This window comes from Callorhinus ursinus, unplaced genomic scaffold, assembly GCF_003265705.2.
Source record: "Callorhinus ursinus isolate GAN/ISIS: 27379988/994484 unplaced genomic scaffold, GSC_fseal_2.0 scaffold9, whole genome shotgun sequence".
Lineage (NCBI taxonomy): Eukaryota > Metazoa > Chordata > Mammalia > Carnivora > Otariidae > Callorhinus > Callorhinus ursinus.
In genome coordinates this window covers 691,484-714,425 of record NW_027397071.1, presented here as the reverse complement: position 1 = coordinate 714,425, position 22,942 = coordinate 691,484, and the positions used below count along the sequence as shown (strand labels likewise).

Genomic DNA, 22,942 nt, shown 5'->3' with positions numbered 1-22,942 from the left:
CATAAAATTACAGGTACTTGGATTTCAATTGTTCAATGTCTGGAACAATTACTTGGTTGTTGTCGGGTTTGTTGTTGTTGTTTAGGGGCAGAAAGGGGCAGAGGGAGAGGGAGAGAGAATCTTATGCGGTCTCCACTCCCAGCATGGTGCCGACCGTGGGGCTCGATCTCACCACCCTAAGATCATGACCTAAGCTGAAATCAAGATTTAGACGCTTAACCGACTGAGCCACCCAGGAGCCCCGGGGAGGGTTGGGGGAGGGGGGCTTGGAGCGGGGAGGGGTTGTTGGTTTTTAAAGCTCTCCAGCTAATTCTACTATGTAGTTAAGGTTGAAGTAATGAAATCTTGATCTCAAACCAATTCAGCCCAAAGAATTCCAAGTTGACCAGGTACATCCTCTCCACCTGGAACACAGAGTTCTGCTCTAACAGCAAGTTCAGGCTCGGCGTCCCTTCGTGGCATAGCCCCTAAGTCCAGGTTCATGGCTCTGTCCCACAGAGCCCTGAACAAATACTTCAAATACTTGGTTTAGTAGTTTTCCTAGGGACCAGGAGCTAGACTTGTGGCTGCTTCAAATCCGAATACTCAGGTTTAGGGAGAAATGTTGCAATCCCAGAATGGAGTGGCTCCTTCCACAACCAGGACCCAGCATTCACTGGTCCTGCCAGGCAGAAAAGGGCTGGCAGACATTCACACAAGGAGGTGGTTGTGATCATTACAAGAAAATAAAGTGCTTTTCACGCTTCATCTTTTCTATTTCTTGGACTTATAAACTGCTTATAAACTGCTGTTTCATTGTTTCCCCGAGGTTGGGCACAAACCAGTTAAAAAATATTTGAAGTAAAAGGCCAGTCTAGCTGATAAGTTCCATTCAACATTATCAGTAGCCATTAAGTTACATTTCTGAGAGCTGAGGGAAAGAAAATACTTTGTGATGTGATTCAGGAATACATTTTTTTTTTAATAGATTAGAGGTGAGACCTAAGACTGCCTCCCTTCCCCATATCGACTCCCCCACCCCACTCCCCACTACCTGCTGTCAAAATGTCCCACAGATTGGTTCCTACAAGGAATGAAGAAATCAATACCCATGGCATAGCATTAACACATTTCCCAACCTCCTAACGCCACAAGAGTACAGAAGTGCCCCTGCTGAATTATTGGTTAAAATGGGCAGCGTATGTAGACATCAGCCAGTTCCAGGATGATGTAGGATCCACCTGAACATTCCAACATAGGAGTCAGCAACCTTTGTCCGTAAAGATCCAGAGAGTAAACATTTTAGGATTGTGGGCTATGAACCCTCTGTCACAAAGACTCAGCCTTGCTGTTATCGGGCAAAAGCAGACACAGACAATATGTAAGCAAGGTTGTATGCACAGGACTATAATCCAAAACATTTTACTTGCAAAGAGAGGCAGGCTAGATTCGGTAGTTTGCTGACCCCTGTTCTACCAGACAATAAGCTTCCATTTACTGATCTCAGTGATATTTAATAGATGACAAAGAAGAAAGAATGACATGGAAAAAGACTGATATGGATTTAATGACAAATATTCCATATTGGTTGCTGAACACCAGAACGCTGTCCAAGGAATCATCATTAAATAAAACAACCTGAAAATAAGGCAATTCTCACATATACAAGCACACACTCACACAAAACCTGTTACTTTTAGGATCATTAAATTATTCACTATTTTAACAAACAGCTGTAAAATAACATTACAGTGAAGGAAAATGTGCACAAACTTCAGAAACACAGTTCAGATTGTCTATGAACACAGGTTCTTCATCTGTACTTTTCCACATATGTACAGCCTCTTGATCCTGAAGAAACCACATGGCTCAAGGGGTTAACTTCTCATCTTCTCTTTCCAACTCAGAGCTCAAGATTGAACCAAGCCATTTAACCTGACGAAACTGCTCCAGCTTTTGCTAAGGAAGAGTAGCCTGAACTTGACCAAACTCCCCAGGAAACAAATGATACACTTGCCTCCACCGTCATGAATGAGCTGATGGAAGGAATCTTCAAATCAACATTTTTAAGGGTGAACCATAGTTAATGGGGTTTGCTGAAGAAAAAATATTATTCTCCAACTAGAATACAAGAAACAACCTCCTGACTGCATTTAAATTCACTTAATGCAGTTATGTTCCCTGAAGAATTGTAAGAAAAACGGAATCACATTTTAAATGCACCATGAGAGTAGGGGTGTTGGTGGTTGGGCTGTTTTCTTCTGCTGAGGGATTTGCTCATCAAAGGGATACTGAAGTGGTAGCTGCCTCTCTTATCCATGCTACTTGAAAGAAGAGAGGTCCATGAAATCCAAACATTTCCACTGCCACCAAATTATTTTATATTAGCTTCAATCTCATTTCCGTGTTGAATTCTTTCTTGAAAGCTGCCCATACGTAACATAGCCGATGCAGACGAGACGGTACAACAGAGTACAATGGCAGCAAAAGGCCAAATAACCCATAAAGTGGATAATCAATCCACGAATAATCAAAAGTTGCATGAGATTTCATAGGCACAGACTTGAGAGAACTTAAAACGGCTGGAAGAGGTAGATGTGCATAAAAAAAACACACAAAGGATTAAGATTACCTACAAACTGGCTATATTATTTTCAAAGGAGTCCTATACACTTAGTATTCAGAGTAAAGAGTCAGAATAAATAATGGACATTTACTTTGTTCATATTACTCAACTAAAAGAAAATAAAGAATTAGTGTGTTGCAAAATTACCTTTTGAAAATCTATTTGCATTTGTAAATAAAAATAAACTGATTAAGAGGGCAAGATCAACAGGCATTATACAAGCCCAGAATTCTCAGGATTTTTTTTTTTTAGAAGGTGTTTTTATAAGGACAAAAACATGCTTCCCTACAGTCCCCGAAGAGGTTCTTTGCTAAAATACAACTGATCAAGTATAAATTACCAGCATTCACAGAAAGTCTGCTGAAACTGTAAAAACAATCTTGCAGTTTTTCTTCTTTTCCTTCAAGTGTGTCCAACAGTTGGTGAAGATGCTTCCATGAAAAGTACAGGAAAACTAACAATCACTGGTGAAGAAAACAGGATTGCTTTCCACAGCTCTAACTTCTAAAGGCTAACCTAGGGGAGGGATTTTCAGCATAGGTAACCGAAATCTGTACAAGAGTCATCTAACTACAGCCCCCTACTAGAAACAGAACAAACCTAAGACACCCAAATTACGTGACAAAGACCAGCTTTGTCAACAAGGACATCTTTGGCCCTTCTAGACTAGCCTTAAGTTTTCCAGATAGCATAAGAATTTTCAGTGTCTTTATTTTATGATATAAATCATGACAGGAAGTCTTTCTAGCAGCTGAGCTGGAGAACACAAAAGGTCAGACCATGCCTATCCCCACGGTCATCAGTCCCTCTTCCGAACAGCCTGCTGTACTCCTATCCCCAGGTCTTCCCTACGACAGGGGTCATAATACTGATCTACCTCACAAAGATGTGAGAAACAACTAACAATCATTAAAAAGCGTAAAGCACTTTACAAACATAAAAGTGCTATTTTGGCATTTATATAACCAGAAAACATTCATTGCTTGTGCTATTTGGCAATTTTGCACTTAGACCTCTCCCTGCTTGTGCCTTCCTTGTGTAAAGCCTTGAGCTTTCTGCTGTGCCTCCCTGTGTAGATAAAAGATATTTCTACTCAGACCAAAAGCCCTTATCAATATGGATGGAGGTGGCTGTTCAATTATCTCCCCCATTACTACCAAGGGGAAGGGGGGCACTGGATACAGAGTGAAGGCAAATGAGACAAAGAAGCCTTGTACCCCAACATGTGAACATTTGCTCTCCTGGATTTCCCACATAAGGCTAGCAAAACTCTGAGCTAGATGACTTTCGTAGTAGGTCACTGGGGCAACTGCTGCTGATCTGAGATTCACTTCAAACAAGCATCACGCTGACCTGGCAAAGGGAAAGTCACACACAGCTGGGATTGTTTCATTTCCCTGCACTTAGAAGATCACAAGCGAGACCTGAAATACCGGGCTCGGCACACACCTAACACCTGACATCCACAAAGACCACCCTGACCCAGCATGAACCTAGACTACCTTAAAGGAAGTGGCAAAGAACCAGGGGCAGGACCAAGATTTCCCAGGTGATCTTAAAGCCAGTTATAAACGAATTCCCAAACCTCGATTTCGTCCTTGAAATCAGAGTGTGTAAGCTTTCCCGCCCATTTTCCCCTGGATGCCTCAAAATAGCAGCTAACCGTGGCTCAGAGAAAGGAAGGGAAGAATATGCAAAATATCCTCTCCTAGAAGATCGACAAGGTTCCTCTTACTTTTCATGAGACTATAGCTGATGTGGGAGGGCAGGACAAAACAGTGGCTTAACACCTGGTGAGACCAGGATAGAATTATTCATACCCGCCTTTTATTTTACCCCATGACCCTCTAACCCCCACACCCTCTCCCGATTCCCACAGGCCCTCACAGCCCGAACTACTCTGTTGCCGGCCATCCCGTTCACTCCCCTACTCCCCTTCTTCAAGGTCCTCAAAGTGAAGTGCCTGCTCTTCACCCCCTACTTTGTGTATTTGAAGAAGGCATCGCTCAAGCACATCTCCCAAACATGTCCTCGCTGGGGGGGGCGGCAGGCAAAACATGACACCCCAAAAGAACAACGCTGGCTCAACCCTCCCCTCCAAGACCCCCTAACACCAAATTTGACTCCCCGATCACTCTCGGATTGTCCCTCCCGCCCCTTCCCATTTCTTCCTACGCGGTCTATCCCCAGAACGGCTACTCCCCACATGCTCCCCGAGGGCAGTGTGTCCCCCAACCCCAACGCGACCCAGCCCTAGCACAAGTGCAGCTTCTGGTGCTGCGCCAGGTGCGTTTTGTAGCGGAAGCCCTTGCCACAGCCCGCGCACTTGTGCGGCTTGTTGCCGGTGTGGATGCGGCGGTGGCGGATCAGGTGCGAGCTCTGGATGAAGCTCTTGCCGCACTCGATGCACGTGTAGGGCTTCTCGCCCGTGTGCGTGCGCTGGTGCTGCGTGAGCGTCGAGAAGTCGCTGAAGCGCTTCTCGCACTGGCCGCAGCGGAAGGGCTTCTCGCCCGTGTGCACGCGCAGGTGGTTCACCAGGTGCGAGTTGCGCCCGAAGCCCTTGCCGCACTCGCGGCACACGTAGGGCCGCTCGCCCGAGTGCGTACGCTTGTGCGTGAAGAGGTGCGAGCTGACGCTGAAGGTCTCGCCGCACTCGGAGCACATGTAGGGCTTCTCGCCCGTGTGCACGCGCTGGTGCTTCACCAGGTCCGAGCGCCAGCTGAAGCGCTTGCCGCACTCGCCGCAGCCGTGCGGCTTCTCGCCCGTGTGGATGCGCTGGTGGTTGGCCAGGTGCGAGCGGCGCACGAAGCCCTTGCCGCACTCGCCGCAGGCGAAGGGCCGCAGCGCCGCCGCCCCCGCGCCGCTGGCCGCCGCGTGCGCGCGCCGGTGGCTCAGCAGGTGCGAGCTGAGGCTGAAGGCCTCACCGCACTCGGGGCACGGGTAGGGCTTCTCGCCCGTGTGCAGGCGCCGGTGCTTCAGCAGGTCGGCGCGCCAGCTGAAGCTCTTGCCGCAGTCGGCGCACAGGTTGGGCCGCTCGCCCGTATGCAGGCGCAGGTGGTTGGTCAGGTAGGTGTTGCGGCTGAAGCCCTTGCCGCACTCCCCGCACCGGAAGGGCTTCTCGCGCGGGGGCCGGGCCAGCGCGGGCCCCGCCCCGAAGCCCCCCGCCACGCCCACGCCCACGCCCACCATCCCCACCACAGCGCCGCACTCGCCGGCGAAGCCGAAGGGCTCCAGGCTGGCGGCGGCGGCGGCCTCCGCCAGGCGGTGGATCCGCTGGTGCTGCAGGAAGGCGGCGCCCGGGCTGAAGCTCTCCCCGCAGTCGGGGCAGATGGTGGGCGCGTCCATGATGCTGGCCATCAGGCTGTCGAGCTCCCCGAGGTCCATGGCCATGGGGTGATGGAGCCGGCGGAAGCGGCGGTGGGCCGGCTTGTCGCTCCGGTGCCGACTGCCCAGGGAGAGGTGCCGTCTCCAGGGAAGCATGGGAGGGGGCGGCTGCTCCTCTTCGTCGAGCCGGTTCTCTCCAGCGCTCTCCTCTTCCTCCTCCTCCTCCTCTTCCCGGGGGCTCCGGGAAATGCTGTCGGACTCAGACAGTCCTGGGAACATCGCCATCTCTGCTACACCAGATTGGTAATCATCATCTTCGCGGAGAGCAGCCCCTTCTTCCTCACTCAGCAGCCCCTCTGCAACAGAGAAGGTGGCATGGGGGTGACTATACTTGGCGCTCAAAAGGTAAACCCAGAGAAAGCCAGTCTCAATAAGAGTGCGGGCCACGGAGTAATTCCCTCCCCCAGATACTCTCAACCTCTCTCTCCAAGGCCCCCATGATTCCAGCCTCCTTCCCACCTGGTGCCTCTTGGAGACAGCCTACAGGAGAGTGTGCTCTGAAACCCAGGCAAACAAATCTCACTCACCCGCCCCCTTGGCTGTCCAGTTCTTCTGGCAACTGTCTCTGGGGCCCAGGCCCCAGCCATTGTACCTGAGGCTCTGCTCAGCAGAGCCATCTGAAGGCCTGACAGTCTGCTTGAAATGGGCCAGCTGGGACTCTGGGGGGTCTCGGAAGAGATTAGCTCACTCACAGCTCCCAATGCCTTTCAAGGACCTGGCCTCAAAAGACAAGGCCACTCCAGCCAACCACAGGAAAAGATCACCTGTCCTAACCAGGTAATGGGCTGATTTTTAAAATATAACTTGTTGCGGGTGGGACAACAAACCAAACACACCCCAGCTTAAGGGCTTTCCTATGTAAGCGAGGCAGGAGGAGTGAGCATAGGACCTAGAGCTGGTGATCCCAGCTTAGAGACTTCCAGAACACACACCTGTCTGTCTCTGGCTGCTTACCTCCGAGCAGAGGGTACTCCAGAAAGTTACTGAGCTAGGAAAGACTAGGTGTTGTGCACACTGCAGGGGAGAGCAGCAGGAAGTCTGGGATGCGTCACAGGGGAGGGGATGTAACCTCATTAGTCTTGACCATAAGGGATTGCCATTCATTTCTGTCCCCAAGCCATGCACAGAGTGGTATAAGGCAACGATCGCCCAGAGATGGGACCGGGGAAGTGGATGGAGGGGGAGGGCCAGCACTCCCTCTTTCCAGGTCGGGAACAGCAAGGGATTTAGCAGAGGCCTCGAGCACTTTGGGCATCAGCCACATAAACCTGGGCAGGTCACTTACCACTGAGTTTCCTTATCTGCAAACAAAGACGATGGTGACTGGAACTGCAAACATCTGCATACTTTGTTAGCTCAGGGCTGCGCTAAGCAGCTCATCTGTACTCCCCCCAACAGCCTGATGAGGTAGGTTCTGATGTTAGCTGTGTTCCCTTCTGGTGTTAAATTTCTAGCAGTGTTCTGTACACCATAAAGTGATGCGCCAGCGAAGTTACCCTCTTCATCCACATCTACCAGAACAGCTCACCTCAGACTGGACTGAAGAAAAGGATGTTCCTCAGGCTTAAGGTTGTAATTCTGTAATCCATGTTAATGGTCTCCGCTAGAGGGCTCTCCCACAAATAATGCTGTGGCTGGTTCTAACTCTAGAGGCGCTAGAAATAACTGTGAGGGGGGGCAACTTCCATGGAAATGCCAGCTTTTCCTCACCTGGGCAGATGTCAGACACCAGACCCCTCTCCTCTGGGTCCCCTCCCAGGGCGTCATCATGTGGGTTGGAGCCCAGATCCTGCTCTGGGGGGCCTTCTCTCTTGTCTGCATCCTGTGGCTTAGAGCCCATTCCTCTTTCTTCTGGGTCCCGTTCCCTGTCTTCAGAGTTCTCAAAATCAGAGCCCATCCCTTGGTCTGCTGAGTCCTGGGCTTCACACACACCCTGTTTATTTTCTTGTTCCATCCAGGAAGAACAGCACAAGGGAGGTGACCGGGGACCCCTGTTCCAGACAAAACACAGATAAAGGTCAGGTCAGTCTGGCCTCACCCCCTCACCGTATCTGGCTTTGGATTCCATGAAAATCGGTGGCTCGGTCCAAGAAAATGTGTAGAGTTCCAAGCCCCAGATGACAAATCTCTGCTCCACCTCACATTTTAAGATGCACAGAACCAAGCACAAAGGAGGCTGGTCTGGGTGGCATGGGAACAGTGGCAACTCCTTCTGAGACCCCGTGCCAACTCTCACTGGATTGGATACAGTTTCATCTCCTTCCATCTCTGAAGTGGATTAACATGGCTTTTTAGCCTTATTAAGTGGCTGTTTCCATTTTTCGGCTGAGAAAACATAAAGCTCAAAAAGAAGGACCCCATCAGCCTTAGACCAAACTGTAAGCAGTAAGGTGGGGATTAAACCAGTGAGGACCTGCTGCTTTCCTGCACGCAGTGAATCAAGAGAATTCAAGCTCTAGCCGGGCTGCTGGGGGGTGGAAGAGGGTGTAGGGACCCTCTGTGTTAGAAGCCATCTCTACAGCCTCATTATGTATTTTGCCTTATTAGATCCTTTCATTGTAGGGAGCCCCGAACAGGAAAGTGACAACTGGTAACCCCATCTGCAGCACGGGCCAACATGTGAATTGTAGGAAGAAAATGACATCAGGTTCCTAAACCCTTTGTGGATGTCAGGTTTACACTTAAAGGCCCCTTGCCAAGACGGAGCAGTTGAGCCAAAAATAATCGACTTCTGCCATCCATCACTCTTACGGCTTAGCTCAAGGCAGCAAAGCAGATTATCAGTCAAGGATCTTGAACTGAGACTTTGAAGTGTCCAGCGCTGTCTGGCTCAGCAGCCCCAAACAGGACTCACACGAATGCGTCTGAGCAAGATGCTCTTTCCTTGGCTGGGAGCTCTTCCTGCCTGTTGAGAGGACTTTCCCCAAGGCAGCCCTGGCTCTGCACTCTTGCCAGTCCTACTCCAGGGCCCAAGGCAAGTCAGTTCGCCTCTGCTTGTCTCAGTATCCTCATCAGTAGTGCAAGCAGGACAATGCTACTTAACCTTTCTCCCAGGGAGGATGTCAAAGGAGACATTAAAATGGGCTTTGGAAAACACCGTAGAGAGGAATTGATACTTGGGAGTTTTACACATGCGGAATACACAGGTCATGTCTCTTTCCAATATGGAATACACATTCTTTCTCTTTTTCAGTCCTGATGCCATCCCAGCACACCTCAGACATACTGGCACCACCATAATTTTGGCAGACTCATTGCCCTACCTAGCATAGTCTACCCTTTCTCAAGAGATGAGGATGTACTCCCTGGATTAGAGTGAAAAATCAAGCCTGTCCCTTAAACATCATCAGAAAATGGCCGTGTCTGAGACTGTTCAGTCAACAGTGTCCTGGAATGTAGCTGAGTTTCTTTAGAATAGATACAGTCTAAAACGACAGGTTCCAAACACTCAGGATTAGGCTCTACGAGAAAGTCTCATTAAAGCTATAAACTTTTTAAGAGGAATATTACACAAGAGACTGTTGACCCTAAATCACTTCCACCCGTAACTCTCTTTGCCTCCTGGAGCTCAGACTGTAACAAGTACATCGCTTGAGTCTGCATATATAACACACCCCTAGGGCTAGAGGTGGGGAGGTAAGAGTAGGGTTTTCAAACATGTGACCTATTGGTTTGCTAGTGGCTAAAAGCAGAGAAGGGGCGGGGGACCTAATCTCAGACCAGCAAGTAGAATTCTACATCAATAAAATCATCAAATAAGCATGTCACCAGAAACTCCTAAAACTAAAATGGCAGGGCCTGGTGCCTGGGATGGCACAGAAGTTGACCACAGCTCTCCACCCAGAAGGGTGGGCGTTAGGGTTCCACCCCGGAAAGCAGAGCAGCTTAGGGTTTCTCCTCTAACCCCTTTTTTAAAAAGGACACCACACCTTCTTAGTACCTCAGGCACAGCAAAAAACAGAAGGAGAGTACTTTCTGATTTGTGATTTCTCAGAAACCAAGAGATAATTCATACCAGAGATATTAAACGAAGAAACATAGCTTTTATAGATTTAAGGGGGAAGAAGGAAAAGAGGCAGAGGCTGAGATCCCCAGTTGGGGCGAGAATATAGAAGTTCACAGCTACCACACTCAGAAGATTCTGAGCTCCCAAAGGGAACATGCCCAGATCCTCATTCACACCAGAAGAGGTAAGATTAGGTATGCTCTATAAAGAGCAGGAAGCTCCTGTCACCTAGAGGGACACCATTCATGAAGCAACATCTACTCAGATTTCTTTAAGAGTGAACTATGTTAGAGGAGACCTGGAAATCTGCATGGCCCACAATATGGATTCAGTTCCATTCACGCTATCCCATCATGAGGTTCCAGGCAGCTACCAAGTAATAGAGAAGACTATTTAGAAGTAAGGAAAGGCAGTCATGATACATCGTTAGATGAAAACTAGTTTTTTTAAATCTCATTTTATTAATTAGTATGCATACTATATAATATACATACACACACATATATATATTTACACATGTATATGCAGATTCAGAGAGGAAAATCAGAACATTATTGAGGTGTTAATCAAACATCTCTTGGTCACTTCTAAGGGTTTTGCACCATTTAATCTAAACAACTCAATGATGCAGGGTATAATGTTCAACTTCAGAGACACATGAAGAAACAGGCAAATAAGTTGTGACTAGCTCAAGGTCATACAAATCACCAGGGACACAGCAGGGATTCAAACCCCTGCAGGATAGTTCCAGTGCCCATATTCTTAGCCCAAAGCTGGTGTGTTGCTTGGGATCACTTTTCCTTTTTGTGAACATCTGTATTTTCTGTAATAAAGATGTAAATTTTTTTATCAGCAAAAAAGCCAACTTTGTTTTTAATGTGATAAAATACACTGAAGGAAAAGCTATATTATTTTAGAAACAACAAGAAGGACAGAAACTGTGCTTATCTCAATCTATGAAAGACAATTTTCAGAAGTGTTATCTAAACACTGTGGTATAACTGAAGTGTCAGCCAGTAGATCTGTAAGCACATTTTGTTCCAACGCCTTTCCCATTCATTCTCAAAATAAAAACTAGCAACATGTTTTCTTGGGCAAGGCCAGGGGTGGATAATGAATGGGTGGCAGGGCACTGTGAGAGATTTGCGGCTACACTGACCTAGGTTCAAATTCTCTGCTCTGTCAGCTACTTTACCTTGTGCAAGTTCCTTAACCTTGCTCATCTTCAGATTCTGCATCGATAAAAACTGTACTGCCACCTATGAGACTTGCTTATGTCCTATAGGGTTTGTAAAAGCAGCAGGCGTAGAGAGAGACACAATAAATGGTAGCTGTAATGTTACGAAACTTAAGCGAACTTCTTGATTTAAAAAATTATGTATACACACACATACACCTCCTCAGTTGAAGGTCACAGCTGTATTCACCAAGAATGGCCTTTGGCAAGTACATCACAGAGCTTCCTGTGGCCTCGATGCTAAAAGCTCTGTAACCAACAGCCCACCCTGCAGACACAAGAGCCAGCAAGAGGGCCTGGGGTGAGGGAGGAAGGTGCAGTTCCACAGTGGTTTGGAGATGTTGATATACATCCTGCATTCAGAAAGTACAAGCTGAATAAACCCGGACGCTGCTGGAGGGGCTGGCCACCACCACAGAAGAGAGAGAAGTCTGGGGGGAGGCGGGGGGGGGGGGGCACAGAAAACCAAACAGGTACTGGTGAGGGCAGTGAGGAATGAATTCTGCAACTAGCTCTAATCATTGAACAAGCAGCCATGGGGAGGAGCCCCTGTTTTTGGCCACAGCACAGCCACTGTGCTGTGTGACTGAGTATTTGCCCCCCTGGGCTTCTGTTCCATGAGGAGGTTGGGTCTGAATGTACCCGAGTCCTCTTCTAGCTTGTCCTAGGACATGCAGGAGAGAGTTCATCCAAGGACGCATCACTGTCAGGGCCATGAGACATTTTCATGTTTACTCAACTAGCACAGCAAAGCTATTAACGCGCCAAACGCCCCCCACCAACACCACAGCTTTCTCTGGGGTGCAGGGCACTCCAGGGTGGGATCAGTCAGCTCTGCCAAGACTGCTCAAAGCCTGGTTTCTAGAATTTGCAATATTTTCATGTCCCCTCCCAACTCCATGCCCCCCAACTCCAAAAAGAGTCTTGCTCATTGCCCTGGAAAGTCACTAGGGAGATGCTCAAGTACCTTCTAGACAAATCCAACTCCACTGGAAAGATGAATCAGATCAATGTGAAGCTAAAGCCACAGAGTGGAAGTAAATAGGGTAAAGTATGCTGGAAGGAGGTGTGGAGGGAAGGAAGAGAGGGAATTGCAGTGGGGGAAGAGGAAGTGAGCGCATTTTCCCAGGGGCCCCCTCTGAGGCTATGTGCAAAACCTAGCCCTTTTCCAGAAGCGGGAGCCCCACCACTTTATGGAGTCAACTGTACTTCCTGGGAGCAGGCTGGGGCGGACAAGCGCCCCTCTTCCTCACCTTCCTGAAAGACAAGGCACTGGCCGTCATTCTCCAGGGCATCTGGCACAGGACCCCACACGCGCATCCACCTCTGGCCAGGGTGGGCGGAGTAGCATGAGGTGCCCCCCAGGCCCCTGCTGTGAGACGGTCTCCCCCGTGGGCCATGCAGCTCATTTGACTCTAATAATCCAGTAATTCTGGGAGGCAAACACGGAGGGCCACCCACCCAGTTCTACATATACAGAACACCGAGGCTCGGCAGATGAGCTCCCGGTATTGTGAGGAGTCCAGCCAGCATGTCCTGGCCCCTTGCCTTGGCATTGCTGCCCGGAAAGGGCACGCTGAGCCTGGGAAGCCGCGGGGCGGCGGGGGGGGAGGGGAGCAGAGCATGGCCCACCCAGGGCCCTGGGCAGGTGGAGGGGTCGGCCGGCATGCAGACCTCCCCCTACAGGCTCTGGCCGGGCCGGGTGGGGGAGTCATGTGCCATGGCCACTACCAGGTGGCCAGGAGCCCAGGCCAGCAGGGCTGTCATGTCGGGGGAAGGAAGTGGCTGGGCAGAGGGCCAGGAGCGGCTCCCACTCCGCCTCCTCCAGGCTGCAGCGCCTTTCCGGTCTCCCTGTCCTCTCGAGGGTGCCTTCCTTACCTCAGCGTCGGCAGGCTGGCCTCCCCGCCTCCCCCACAGCCGCCCAAAGCCTCCAGCCTTCACTTCCCACGCCCCCTGCGCACCAGCCGCTCCCTGGGGAGTTTCCATAGCAGAGGCCCGGGCAGGGACGCCGGACTGGGGAGAATGCTGGAAAAACAATTTAAGTCTGCGGTTCAAAAGGCTGAACTCATGACCATAACTGGGGTCTAACCAGGGATTCCAGGGGGTTAATCATTTGTCAGTCCTCAGCACCAACTGAGTAAACGGTCAACCAGCACTAGCCTCTCTGGGGAGATGGACATCAGGGTCCTGCGTCCTCATGGTGAGCCTGTGGTTAGAAAGAACCCCAAGGGCAAAGAAATCCCCCTGACCCTATTAGCCTGGATGCCTCCAGTGATCAAGAAGAGTGTGTCCACATCCACAGGGGGCAACTAACTTCCCCAGTCACACACCCAGACGGTCCAACCCAAAATGCCAACCCTCCCGAGTGGCAGGCTGCCACATGAGGTGAACGTTAATTTCCCACAGAAAGCCAAAAGATTACTGCAGCTAACTACTGAGTACTCACCAGACAGGAGAAGCTAAAATAATACGGTTTCCTCCTTGTGGTTACTGCTTTTTTACCTGGAGGGAAAAGCCCAAGTTGAAAAAAGAGAAAGGCTCAAACCCAGGCAACAGAGAAATCAATTTACAATCCCATTGGCCAGAGCTAGTCTGAGATGCCTTCCAATCTCTTTGGTCAAGAATAGCTCAAATGTCCTTAGGGTCAGGCATTTCCTGTCTGTTGGTTGTGCTGGAGCCCCTCAGTTTGGCCGGAGGGCCTCAGCTTGTCACAGCTGTCAAGTCTTCACCATCACCCTCCTCCCTCTGCAAAAAATAAGAATTCCTGAAATTCAGAGGCAGATTCTGAGGGCCCTCAAAGTGAGACCATCTGCCCTTCGAGGAGAAGAAATGAAAGCTGCAGGTTCTAATGCAATTTACTCATCGATGCTTTACACTGAAATGATTAGAATGTCCTACCTGATGCACAGAGTATCCCCTCTGTTCATGATTTTTTCCTTCACTGTGCTTGGCATTGTACCACCACCACTGCTGTATACATCCTCAGCTTCTTTTCTGATCTAGCACTCGGGCAGTCCTCAGAAGAACGGTTTCAGATACCTCCTCGGTAGCTGGGTCAAATGGTCGACATCTGTTATTTCACGGAAACATCAAGTTGGAAATCCCTTAGCTCTAACTCCTTCTACAGACAGGAAAGTAAGGCTTGGAAAGGGAAAATGACCAGGTCAGGAACCAAAAGACAGCTTCCTAGAAGAGTTATGGCCAGAACCTCAATTTTCTGATGGCCTCTCCCGTGATCCTTTTAATAGAAAACACCACTTCAAGAACAGCCAGCTAGATAAATCCAGGGCATATACCGACTTGCTTTTTTGTCCCCCCACACCATTTGTCAGCATTCTCCAGAGAAACAAAACCAACGGGATGTGCATACAGGGAGTTACTATAAGGGATTGGCCCATGTAATTATAGAGACTGACAAGTCCAAAATCTACAGGGTGGGCCAGCAGGCTGGAGATCCAGAAAAGCTGATACTCCAGTTCTAGTCCAAAGGACTGTCTGCTGGAGAATTCCTCCTTACTTAGGGAAATCAGTCTTCTTGTTCTAGTCAGGCCTTCCACTGACTGGATGAGGCCCACCCATATTATGGAGAGCAATCTGCTTTACTCAAAACCTACCAATTTAAATGTTAATCTCACCCCAAAACTCTGTCGCAGAAACACCCAGAATGTTAGATCAAGTATCTGTGTACCTATTGGCTCAGCCAAGTTGATGCATAAAATTAATCATTACACACAATAAAAAAAAGTCTACAATAATCCCATAAGTCAAAACTTACTCATTAAAAACATCTTCCTTTTTATAAAAACCATTCCTATATATGGATAGTTGAATGGGGTGTGTGTGTACTCTACAGGACAACAGGGAAGAATCAAAATTAATCTTAACTGAAGAGCTACACAGATACATATATGGATACAGGCACACACTCCCACTGCAGAGACAGACAAAGTTTAACAATCTGTTTCACTAAAGGACAAAAGAGAAAGCCGACTTAGAATGCACAGCAGGTGTATGCGGGATATGGAAGTTGTTAACAAACAGCTTTCTTCTGGAGAGTTGATGCTGGAATCCTTGTTAAGGTTACCAGATGGGGCCAGGGGACCACAGAAGTCTTTTCCACCCCAGATGATCCCGTGATCATATTTCCACTGGAATGAACAGTCCTCAAGAGGATGCTCACCACAACAGGGAGAGAGGAGCGTTGGGACCAAAGGGTTTGATGCATATGTTCAATCACCCCAGTTTCCCTCTACAGATTCAACAGGCAAAACCGCTCTTCCATTTCTCTGCCCAAAATAACTGTTTGGTGGTGTTGATGAAGAATGGCTGGTGCTCCAGCCCAGTTCATTTCAGCAGTGGGTGACGCCTCTGCATGCAATCTGCCAAGGTGTCTTCAAACAAAGAGAGAGCAGGAATAAAAATGTAGCGACGTCTCCTGATGCTTCCATTTCCCTGCCTAATTAAATTGTAAACTCTAGAGCTAGGCTGTTTTCAGCAAAAAGTGAAACATTTATATACACTGACAACCCCCTTTTTAACAAGTACGTACTTGCGCATTACTCTTATTTCCTTAAAAATAACATTATCAGCAAAACCCAGATCATAGGAACTATAAGAGACACATCAACAACGATGAGAAAATTAGCAAGAACGATAAAGAGAAAGGAAGGAAACGTGTATGTCGAGAAACTGGAGATGAATCCACCAACATCAGTGCATAGACCTTATTTGAATCCCAGTTCAACAAAAGTACAAAAACAAATTATAAGACAGTCGGGAAATTGCCAATGCTGATTAGATATTTGATAGTAAGAAACTCGTTCATTTTTTAAGGTGTTGGTGTTGGGAGTAAATTTACAAAGGTAAAGGTATACACCATGAAATATTTACAGGGGGAAATGGTATGTCTGGAATTTGCTTCATTTGAAATGAAATGTCTGGAATTCCAGGACAAAGGGGAGTGAGTGAGCAGGGATGCAGATGAAACAAGATGGCCATCCACTGATCACTGGTGAAGCTGAAACCTACTTTCGTGTTTGCTAGAAAAGTTATTAACAAAAAGTTTTAAAACAGAAAATGTACATTTTTGTTTCTGAAATTGAAGGTTGATTAGATTCATTTAAATTCTGAACAGACTGTAATCAACGGTCAGTGACTTCCACAAAAGAACGAGCTTGCTTTTACGAAGTATGCCAAATCAGGACAGATTACAATGCTCAATACTGAGCAGAGCCCATGAGACCTGGGGGCAGAGGCAGTGGGGTAAAGAGATTAAAGGACCTTAACTTCGATGCTTTGGAGATTTTTTTTTTCTTTTTATGAGACAGAAGAAGAGCTGTTAGATGCAAACAGAATCAGGAAACGGTGTCCACTTTCATCTACTTTTGTATTTCCAAAGAACTCAGAAAAGGATCTTGCCACAGCCGGTGCTTATTTATTTCCACCATTAGCTCAGCAACTTTATACCGAAGACCAAGGGGGAAATAAACCTGGCTAGGAGTCCGCGAGAGGAATGCTTTATCCCCAGGAAAGTCAAAGCGATGAAATGATGTGAGTGAGTATCCAACAGACTGAGTACACCGATAATTGGTCATCCCCAGAATGATCTTCTAAGGGCATGAAAAATGTTAAGGTGTGTGTCGGTAAAAAGGGAGCTAATACACGAACTAGTGATGTATGAAAATGTGATCTCCATGAGATGAACTCGGGCAGGGACAGAATTACTTTACTGGCCCAAACAGAACTTTTAAATTTAGATAGTGTACTTCTCAGAGAAATGCCATCCCAAATTTACTCACACCAAGTTACAAAGAGAGCAGCAAGAAGGTATCATGTTCCCACTTTAAGTTGGAAACCAGAAGCTCACAGATCTCATCCGTTTTAGCGAAGGGTACACGGAATTTGTCACGGGTCACAGCTTTCCCCCAGGAAGTGGCACGCTTGTCAAGGACACTGTTGTCCAGGGCTCATTCACGGCTCCAACACGATAGTTCCCAAGCCATTTGTGAGGCTCAGACCCTTCGAGTTCCTTAGGTCCCCTTTACCTCCAGCTCCTAGCATTTCCTGGAGAGAGCAGCAGTCCTGTACAAGCTTGGAAATAGAATAATGGTATTTTTCTTGCGCGTGGGTTCTTAGCCTGAGGGCCTTCAGAGTCCATGAACTCTCTGAAACCTTTTGTTGAAGGTGTCGGCAGCAACTTTCTTCTGATGAGAAGACCCATAGCTTTCTTTCCCTTGGACTCTGAAAGGATTCACGGCGTACAAACAAAACAAAAACCCAGCAATAAACCATTGCAACACAGGACTCACGATACTTTCCCTAGCATACTATTTCAGAAATCCACAATGGTTTTGGGGAAGAGGGACAAAAGCCCACAGCACCACCTTATGCCACGAAATCTTTTGGTGGGTTGGTGGAGAAGAGAAGATACTGACAGCAGATCCAAAATCAGGTGGAAGCAGAGACAAAAATGCCAGTTAATTTCAAATAAGGGCTAGAGCAGAATGAGGGGTGCAGCATGAGGGCAACCTGCCTGATTGGTTTGCTGGTCTCGCCCAGCACCCTATTTTACAGATGCATCAGGCAAGAGAGTCTCAGAAAGGTTAAGTGAATTACCCATGAATGTACCAGTTAAGGGCAGACTCAAGCTTAAATCACTGACATCGCAACTTTTGTTCCAAATCCCCTTTCTATTCAACCCCACAGCCTATGGTGCTTGGCTGAAACTCTCACGATGATGCTTTGCCGCCACACCCCCATCATTACCTCACCTGCTTTTCACTTCCTCATCACTTGTGTTACAGGGCAGGTGCACTAAGAGGGCCTTAAGTAGCTCTTCAAGCCTCTAACACACTGCTTCTCTGGGATGTAGCTAATTTATACAAGTTTGACCCTGGGTTTATGGCTCCCAATCAGCTGCTTACTTGGCCAGTGAGTCAAAGCACATTAATCAAGCCATTACCTACCCAGGACACAAAATGCTTTGTTAGCTAATCCTCCTTTTCTCAAATGAAAAAGAACTAAAATCTGGCCAAAGTTGCCAACTCATTCCTAACAAATCTTCAAAGTGTTCGCAAAGTCATCCAGCCTGCAAATAATAACTTGGAAATACCCAGGTGAAAAAAGGGGGATTCTGGGAGTATCAAAAAACTCCACAATATCAGGAGCCCTGGTTCACACCTAAGGGCAAGTAAAAAAGTCTACCCCCCATACTCATCCAACATGACCCATTACTACAAAGACAGTTTCTCAGATTCACCCTCTTTTCTGTTACATCTTTTCACTTCTGCTGTAATAGCTCTGCATTCCCTGTGTGGGAGGCGATGCAGAAGCAGGCCAGGTGGTGGGAGCAGGCCAACCCCCAAGCTAAATTTTGCTGAAGAGACAATATCCACAGACAATGGACAATCTCAGGATTTTTTGTTGTTGTTGCTGAATAGGTCTTTAAAGTATCCCTCAAATGAGGACTAGGGGAAAATCGGTGGCTTGTTTGAATTCACAAAGGTAGTGAGTTGGTGGCAGAATTGTGACTACCATCCAGGTTATATGATTCCTTGGAAGTTCAATCTCCCCTGCACGGAACTCTCCCAGCCAGCTCTATCATATTTATGGGTTTAGTGCTCTGGATTTACTGATACAGCACTTCCTTGTTCTCTTCCAGACTCCTGCTATTTTTTTTTTTCTATTTTAATTATCTTGCCTCTAAAAAAACCACAGAAAATGTTCTTCAAACTTATCTTCGTGTGATGCTTTGAAATTGTCTCTGATTTAACTTTTTCTTAGACAAAACAGACATCTTACTGGCTAGAATAAAGCAGTCATTTGAATGAGCTTTGACTTAATGGAGTGTTATGGTAAACAGTTAATGATTCCAAGTCCTTGGTACAGCATTTGAAAGAAAAGTCATCATGAGAGAGGGAGAGAGGGTTAGAGAGAAAAGAAAGCCCAGGAAGCATCAACCTGAAGAATCAGTATTGGTTATGCCATTTTAAAACAATTTTAAAAGACATTCTTCTATCAAACCATGAAACTCTAAGAAGGGGCACTTTTCCCTCACATTATCATCTTTTAAATGCCCCAAACCAATGATCAAACTATACTACATTCCCTTCTGCAGTGCCATTTTTTGGCCAACAAGTTTCACAGGCTCCCGGGACATGGAGGGATTGCTGCCAGTGAGCCCTGATACACCGCTTCATCATCACCACGGACACATTGGTTTCCCAGTTAACTGTGGGCTTCCCAGGTGTGAGCCGCCTCAGCAGACAGGATTAACTGCTAACATTTCGAGAGTCAGGCTCACATCAGTACCGGCTCTAATTTTCAAACTTCCAAATCCAAAGGTCTCTTCTCCTCTGATCTTGCCATTGTTTAAATTAATAAAGGAAAACCTCGCTAAAGTAGAGTCTGGAGGTAGAAGGAGAGGCTCAAAGAGACAGCCCTGCTACTCAAGTCAATTAAAGGAAGCATTGTCAATTACAGACCCCAACCGGGAAAGATGTACATTGAATTTCCTGCAAGAAATCAACTACCCTGCAACTCAGCCAATGAGAAAGGGTCACCAGCCTAGACTTGGGACTTTTCTGCAGCTGACCTGAATTCAAAACAACCTCTGTCCACTTCCTTCTTCTTCTCCATCAAATAATGTTCCTCTCCTTTGTTTCTTAGACTTGCCTATGGTTTTGCCATAGCTTTCATGTCTCAAATTACAGTTCTCTACTTTTCCCAAAGAAACCCATTTTGCTAGTAAAATAACTGACTTTCATTTTTAAGGTTAACACCATCAACACTGTAAAGTGCTTGGCACACATAACAGGGATTTGATAAATGACTGCAGAAATCCTGTTGAGACACTTTCCTTGGAAATTCTCTCCTTCCTGAGCATCCATGTTATTACACAGTCCCAGTCCTTCTCATGATCACTTACCACTTTGTCTCTTCTTCTTAACTCCTAAAACAAGTCAACCCCCAAGGTTCTTGTTTACCTTTTCTTCTCTCACCTCTCAATCGCCCAGCCCTTTTCCCTAGTTTTAAATAAACACCTCTGTCCAGAGACCTCAGTAATTTGAACCCCTTGCCCCCAGCCCTGATATGCACTCCAGGTCCATGTTTCTAATGATGCACTAAGCATCACAACTGAGGAGCTTTAATACCCCTCCTTGTCCTGACGTGCTGCCCTGCATGTCACATGGGACACAGGACAGGAGGCATCAACAGACCTGGGTTCAAGTAGAAGTTTGCCACTTATATGTCATTTGCCCCTAGGACAGTTACTTACCTCTCTAAGGTATAGTTTGCTCATCTATGCAATGAGAAAAACAAGTGACCTTCAACGGCCATTGCGAAGACTAAATGAGTTTCCATTTGTAAGGTAACCATTTGTAATTTCCAATGTAATCTGACCTTCATCACACCAAAAAACAGTAGTCCTTTTCCCCAATCTTTATTACAAATCAGCTCCTCACAGTGCCCATTTCTGTTAATGCTTCTCTGTCCTTACTCGAGGAGAGGCTCAAAACCCTTGAGTCTGACCCTTCGTCACCCCTTTCAATCAAATCAATTGCCTGGTCCTTCCTTTTACTTCTTTCCTTTTTCTGTGGCCACTATCATCGCCATAGACACTCTCACCAGTTACATCCACCTGCTGGATGTAACCACTGCTGGATCCATCTTAAAACATAGTTGCCACTCCATTCATATCCCCTGCTCCCAAACCTCTAATTGACTCTGCCAGAGTCCTCAAAGAAGCACAAACTCCAAGCCCTCAAGAATGTAGCCTAAGTTACCTCTCCCTGACCTCTCATCAGCTGACCCCAGGCAAAAGGGATTGCTTTATGCCCTCAGCAGAAGGTTCCTCCTCAGAGAACAGCAGGATGCAGTCTCTCCTTTCCTGGAGGGAAGCAATACCTAGAGTGGTTAAAAGCTCAGATTCTGGAGCCACAACACTTGTACGAATCCAGCCTCTAGCTCTATAACCTTAAGCAAGTTGCTCTTCGAGCCTTGGTTTTTCTCATCTATAAAATGGGTCACAACTGTATGTACTCTGTAGGATTATCGTTAAGTGCTCAGAGAGGATTATTATTGTTTCACGTCATATGACTCTTTAAGGTACTTTTCCTTATCTTATTCTATCTGATATTAGTTTTTAAAATATAACCAGAGTTACAATAATTTCTATCTCCCTCCCACCTCCCAAGGGCCAGAGCTCCTGTTGGGCACATAATGATTTACTCACTTTGGTTATCCCACACATAATGAGCCCTCAAATATTTCTTGAAATGGATAGAATTAGGTGTACTTATTTCTCTCCCTCAGTCTCAAAGGGAAGAACTAACAAGACCAGGAAACGTAGTGATCTGGCCAAGATCACATCAGGTAAGGCAGAGCCCTAGAAACACCCTCGCTCTCCTAACAGGATCCAGTAACCTGTCAGCATCAAGAGCCAAGCATGCTTAATTATCCTGCTAAATAAGTAGACATGATAGAAAGTGGTGATTAGCTTCAGAAGTCAGACAGAATGTTCTCGAAAAAGGAGCCTGCATCCCTTGGCCCAATGCCAGCACCCCTTGTTTGCATCCAATTGTCCTGCAGGAGTTCTTCCCTCCACTCCAAGATTTTAACACTCAGTTCAGCTCTGCAAAGAACAGAGGTGGCACAGAGCTGTGTTCGTGTTTATGGTGGGAAATGCCACTAGACTCTGCCAGTCGGCCAGGCCTCTCTCTCACCCCTGGAGGAAAGACAGGACTAGAATTAACAAAAATTAAATGATGACTGAAAAAAGACTAACAACTTCAGAAGTTGCTTCGTTGGGGAGGGGGTCTGTGGGGAGCACAACAGGAAGCACAATCAAATACAAGAAAAATTGATATTTAACACTGAAAGTGTCTACTCAGACCAAAGCGTATTCTCTGGCAGTTTTCAAGAGTTTTGTGTGTTTTGGTTTGGTTTTCTTACTACTATAGGAAAGGCATGCATGTCTTGATTTCTCTTCTCACCTACATGCAGTCATCAGCCTAGAAACCCCTTTTCCTAAGGGTCCAGAATTAAGCTATGAGACACACATAGGCTCTTGAAGGAGTTTGTAAAAAGGGTACATGCTCTACAGAAAGTAGGAGACCAGAAATATTCACCAAACTACCAATTCAATGAATACACACAGTACCTAGTAGAGAGTAGGGAAACAGGAATTAAAGAGTTCCTATAGCAACTGCCCCCAAGCTAGTCCAGGCTGAGGCCACAGTCTGGTAGAATTCAATTGACATTTACCTTATTTAAAAAAAAAAAAAAGTAGGGGAGCATTTCTTCAGGTTTATTTCACATGTGATTTCTCATTTCTGGGGTAAGCTGGTTTTACATTAAAATGGATCTGGCACATGTACACTCACCAAAAAGGAAAAAAAAAAAAAACAGAAGAAAAGTTCATATATATATAAAAAAAAATCAAGAGAATAAGAAGACAAACCAGACTGCAAGAGGATATTTGCAAAAGACACACCTGATACAGGACTGTTATCTAAAATATACTAAGAACCCTTAACACTCAACAGTAAGAAAAATGAACTACTTGATTTAAAAAGGGGCAGCAGATCTAAACAGTTCACCAAAGATCTACAGATGGCAAATAAGCCCTGTAAAGAGATGTTCAACGAGATATGTCATCAGGGATCTACACATTAAAACAACAACAACATACCACCACGCAGTTATCAGA

At 46.7% G+C, this 22,942-nt stretch overlaps 1 protein-coding gene and 1 long non-coding RNA gene across 4 annotated transcripts in view; one reads left to right on the top strand and one right to left on the bottom strand.

Moving 5' to 3' along the window:
• Positions 1-1,071: 1,071 nt before the first annotated feature.
• Positions 1,072-22,942, bottom strand: part of ZNF697 (zinc finger protein 697) — a 28,893-nt gene continuing 7,022 nt past the window's right edge. The window contains exons 2-3 of one of the 3 annotated variants that reach the window (XM_025872632.2): positions 7,700-7,980; positions 1,072-6,285 (exon numbers count right to left, since the gene is read on the bottom strand). In XM_025872632.2, the coding sequence (XP_025728417.1) occupies positions 4,859-6,285; positions 7,700-7,943 (1,671 nt within the window). In that variant the 5' untranslated portion in view covers positions 7,944-7,980 and the 3' untranslated portion in view covers positions 1,072-4,858. The other 2 variants (XM_073896052.1, XM_073896051.1) reach the window with 2 other exon arrangements.
• LOC141373389 (uncharacterized) lies at positions 6,315-9,095 on the top strand. The gene is made up of 3 exons (XR_012379292.1): positions 6,315-6,766; positions 7,444-7,558; positions 7,948-9,095. It is a non-coding gene; the product is annotated as an uncharacterized lncRNA (long non-coding RNA).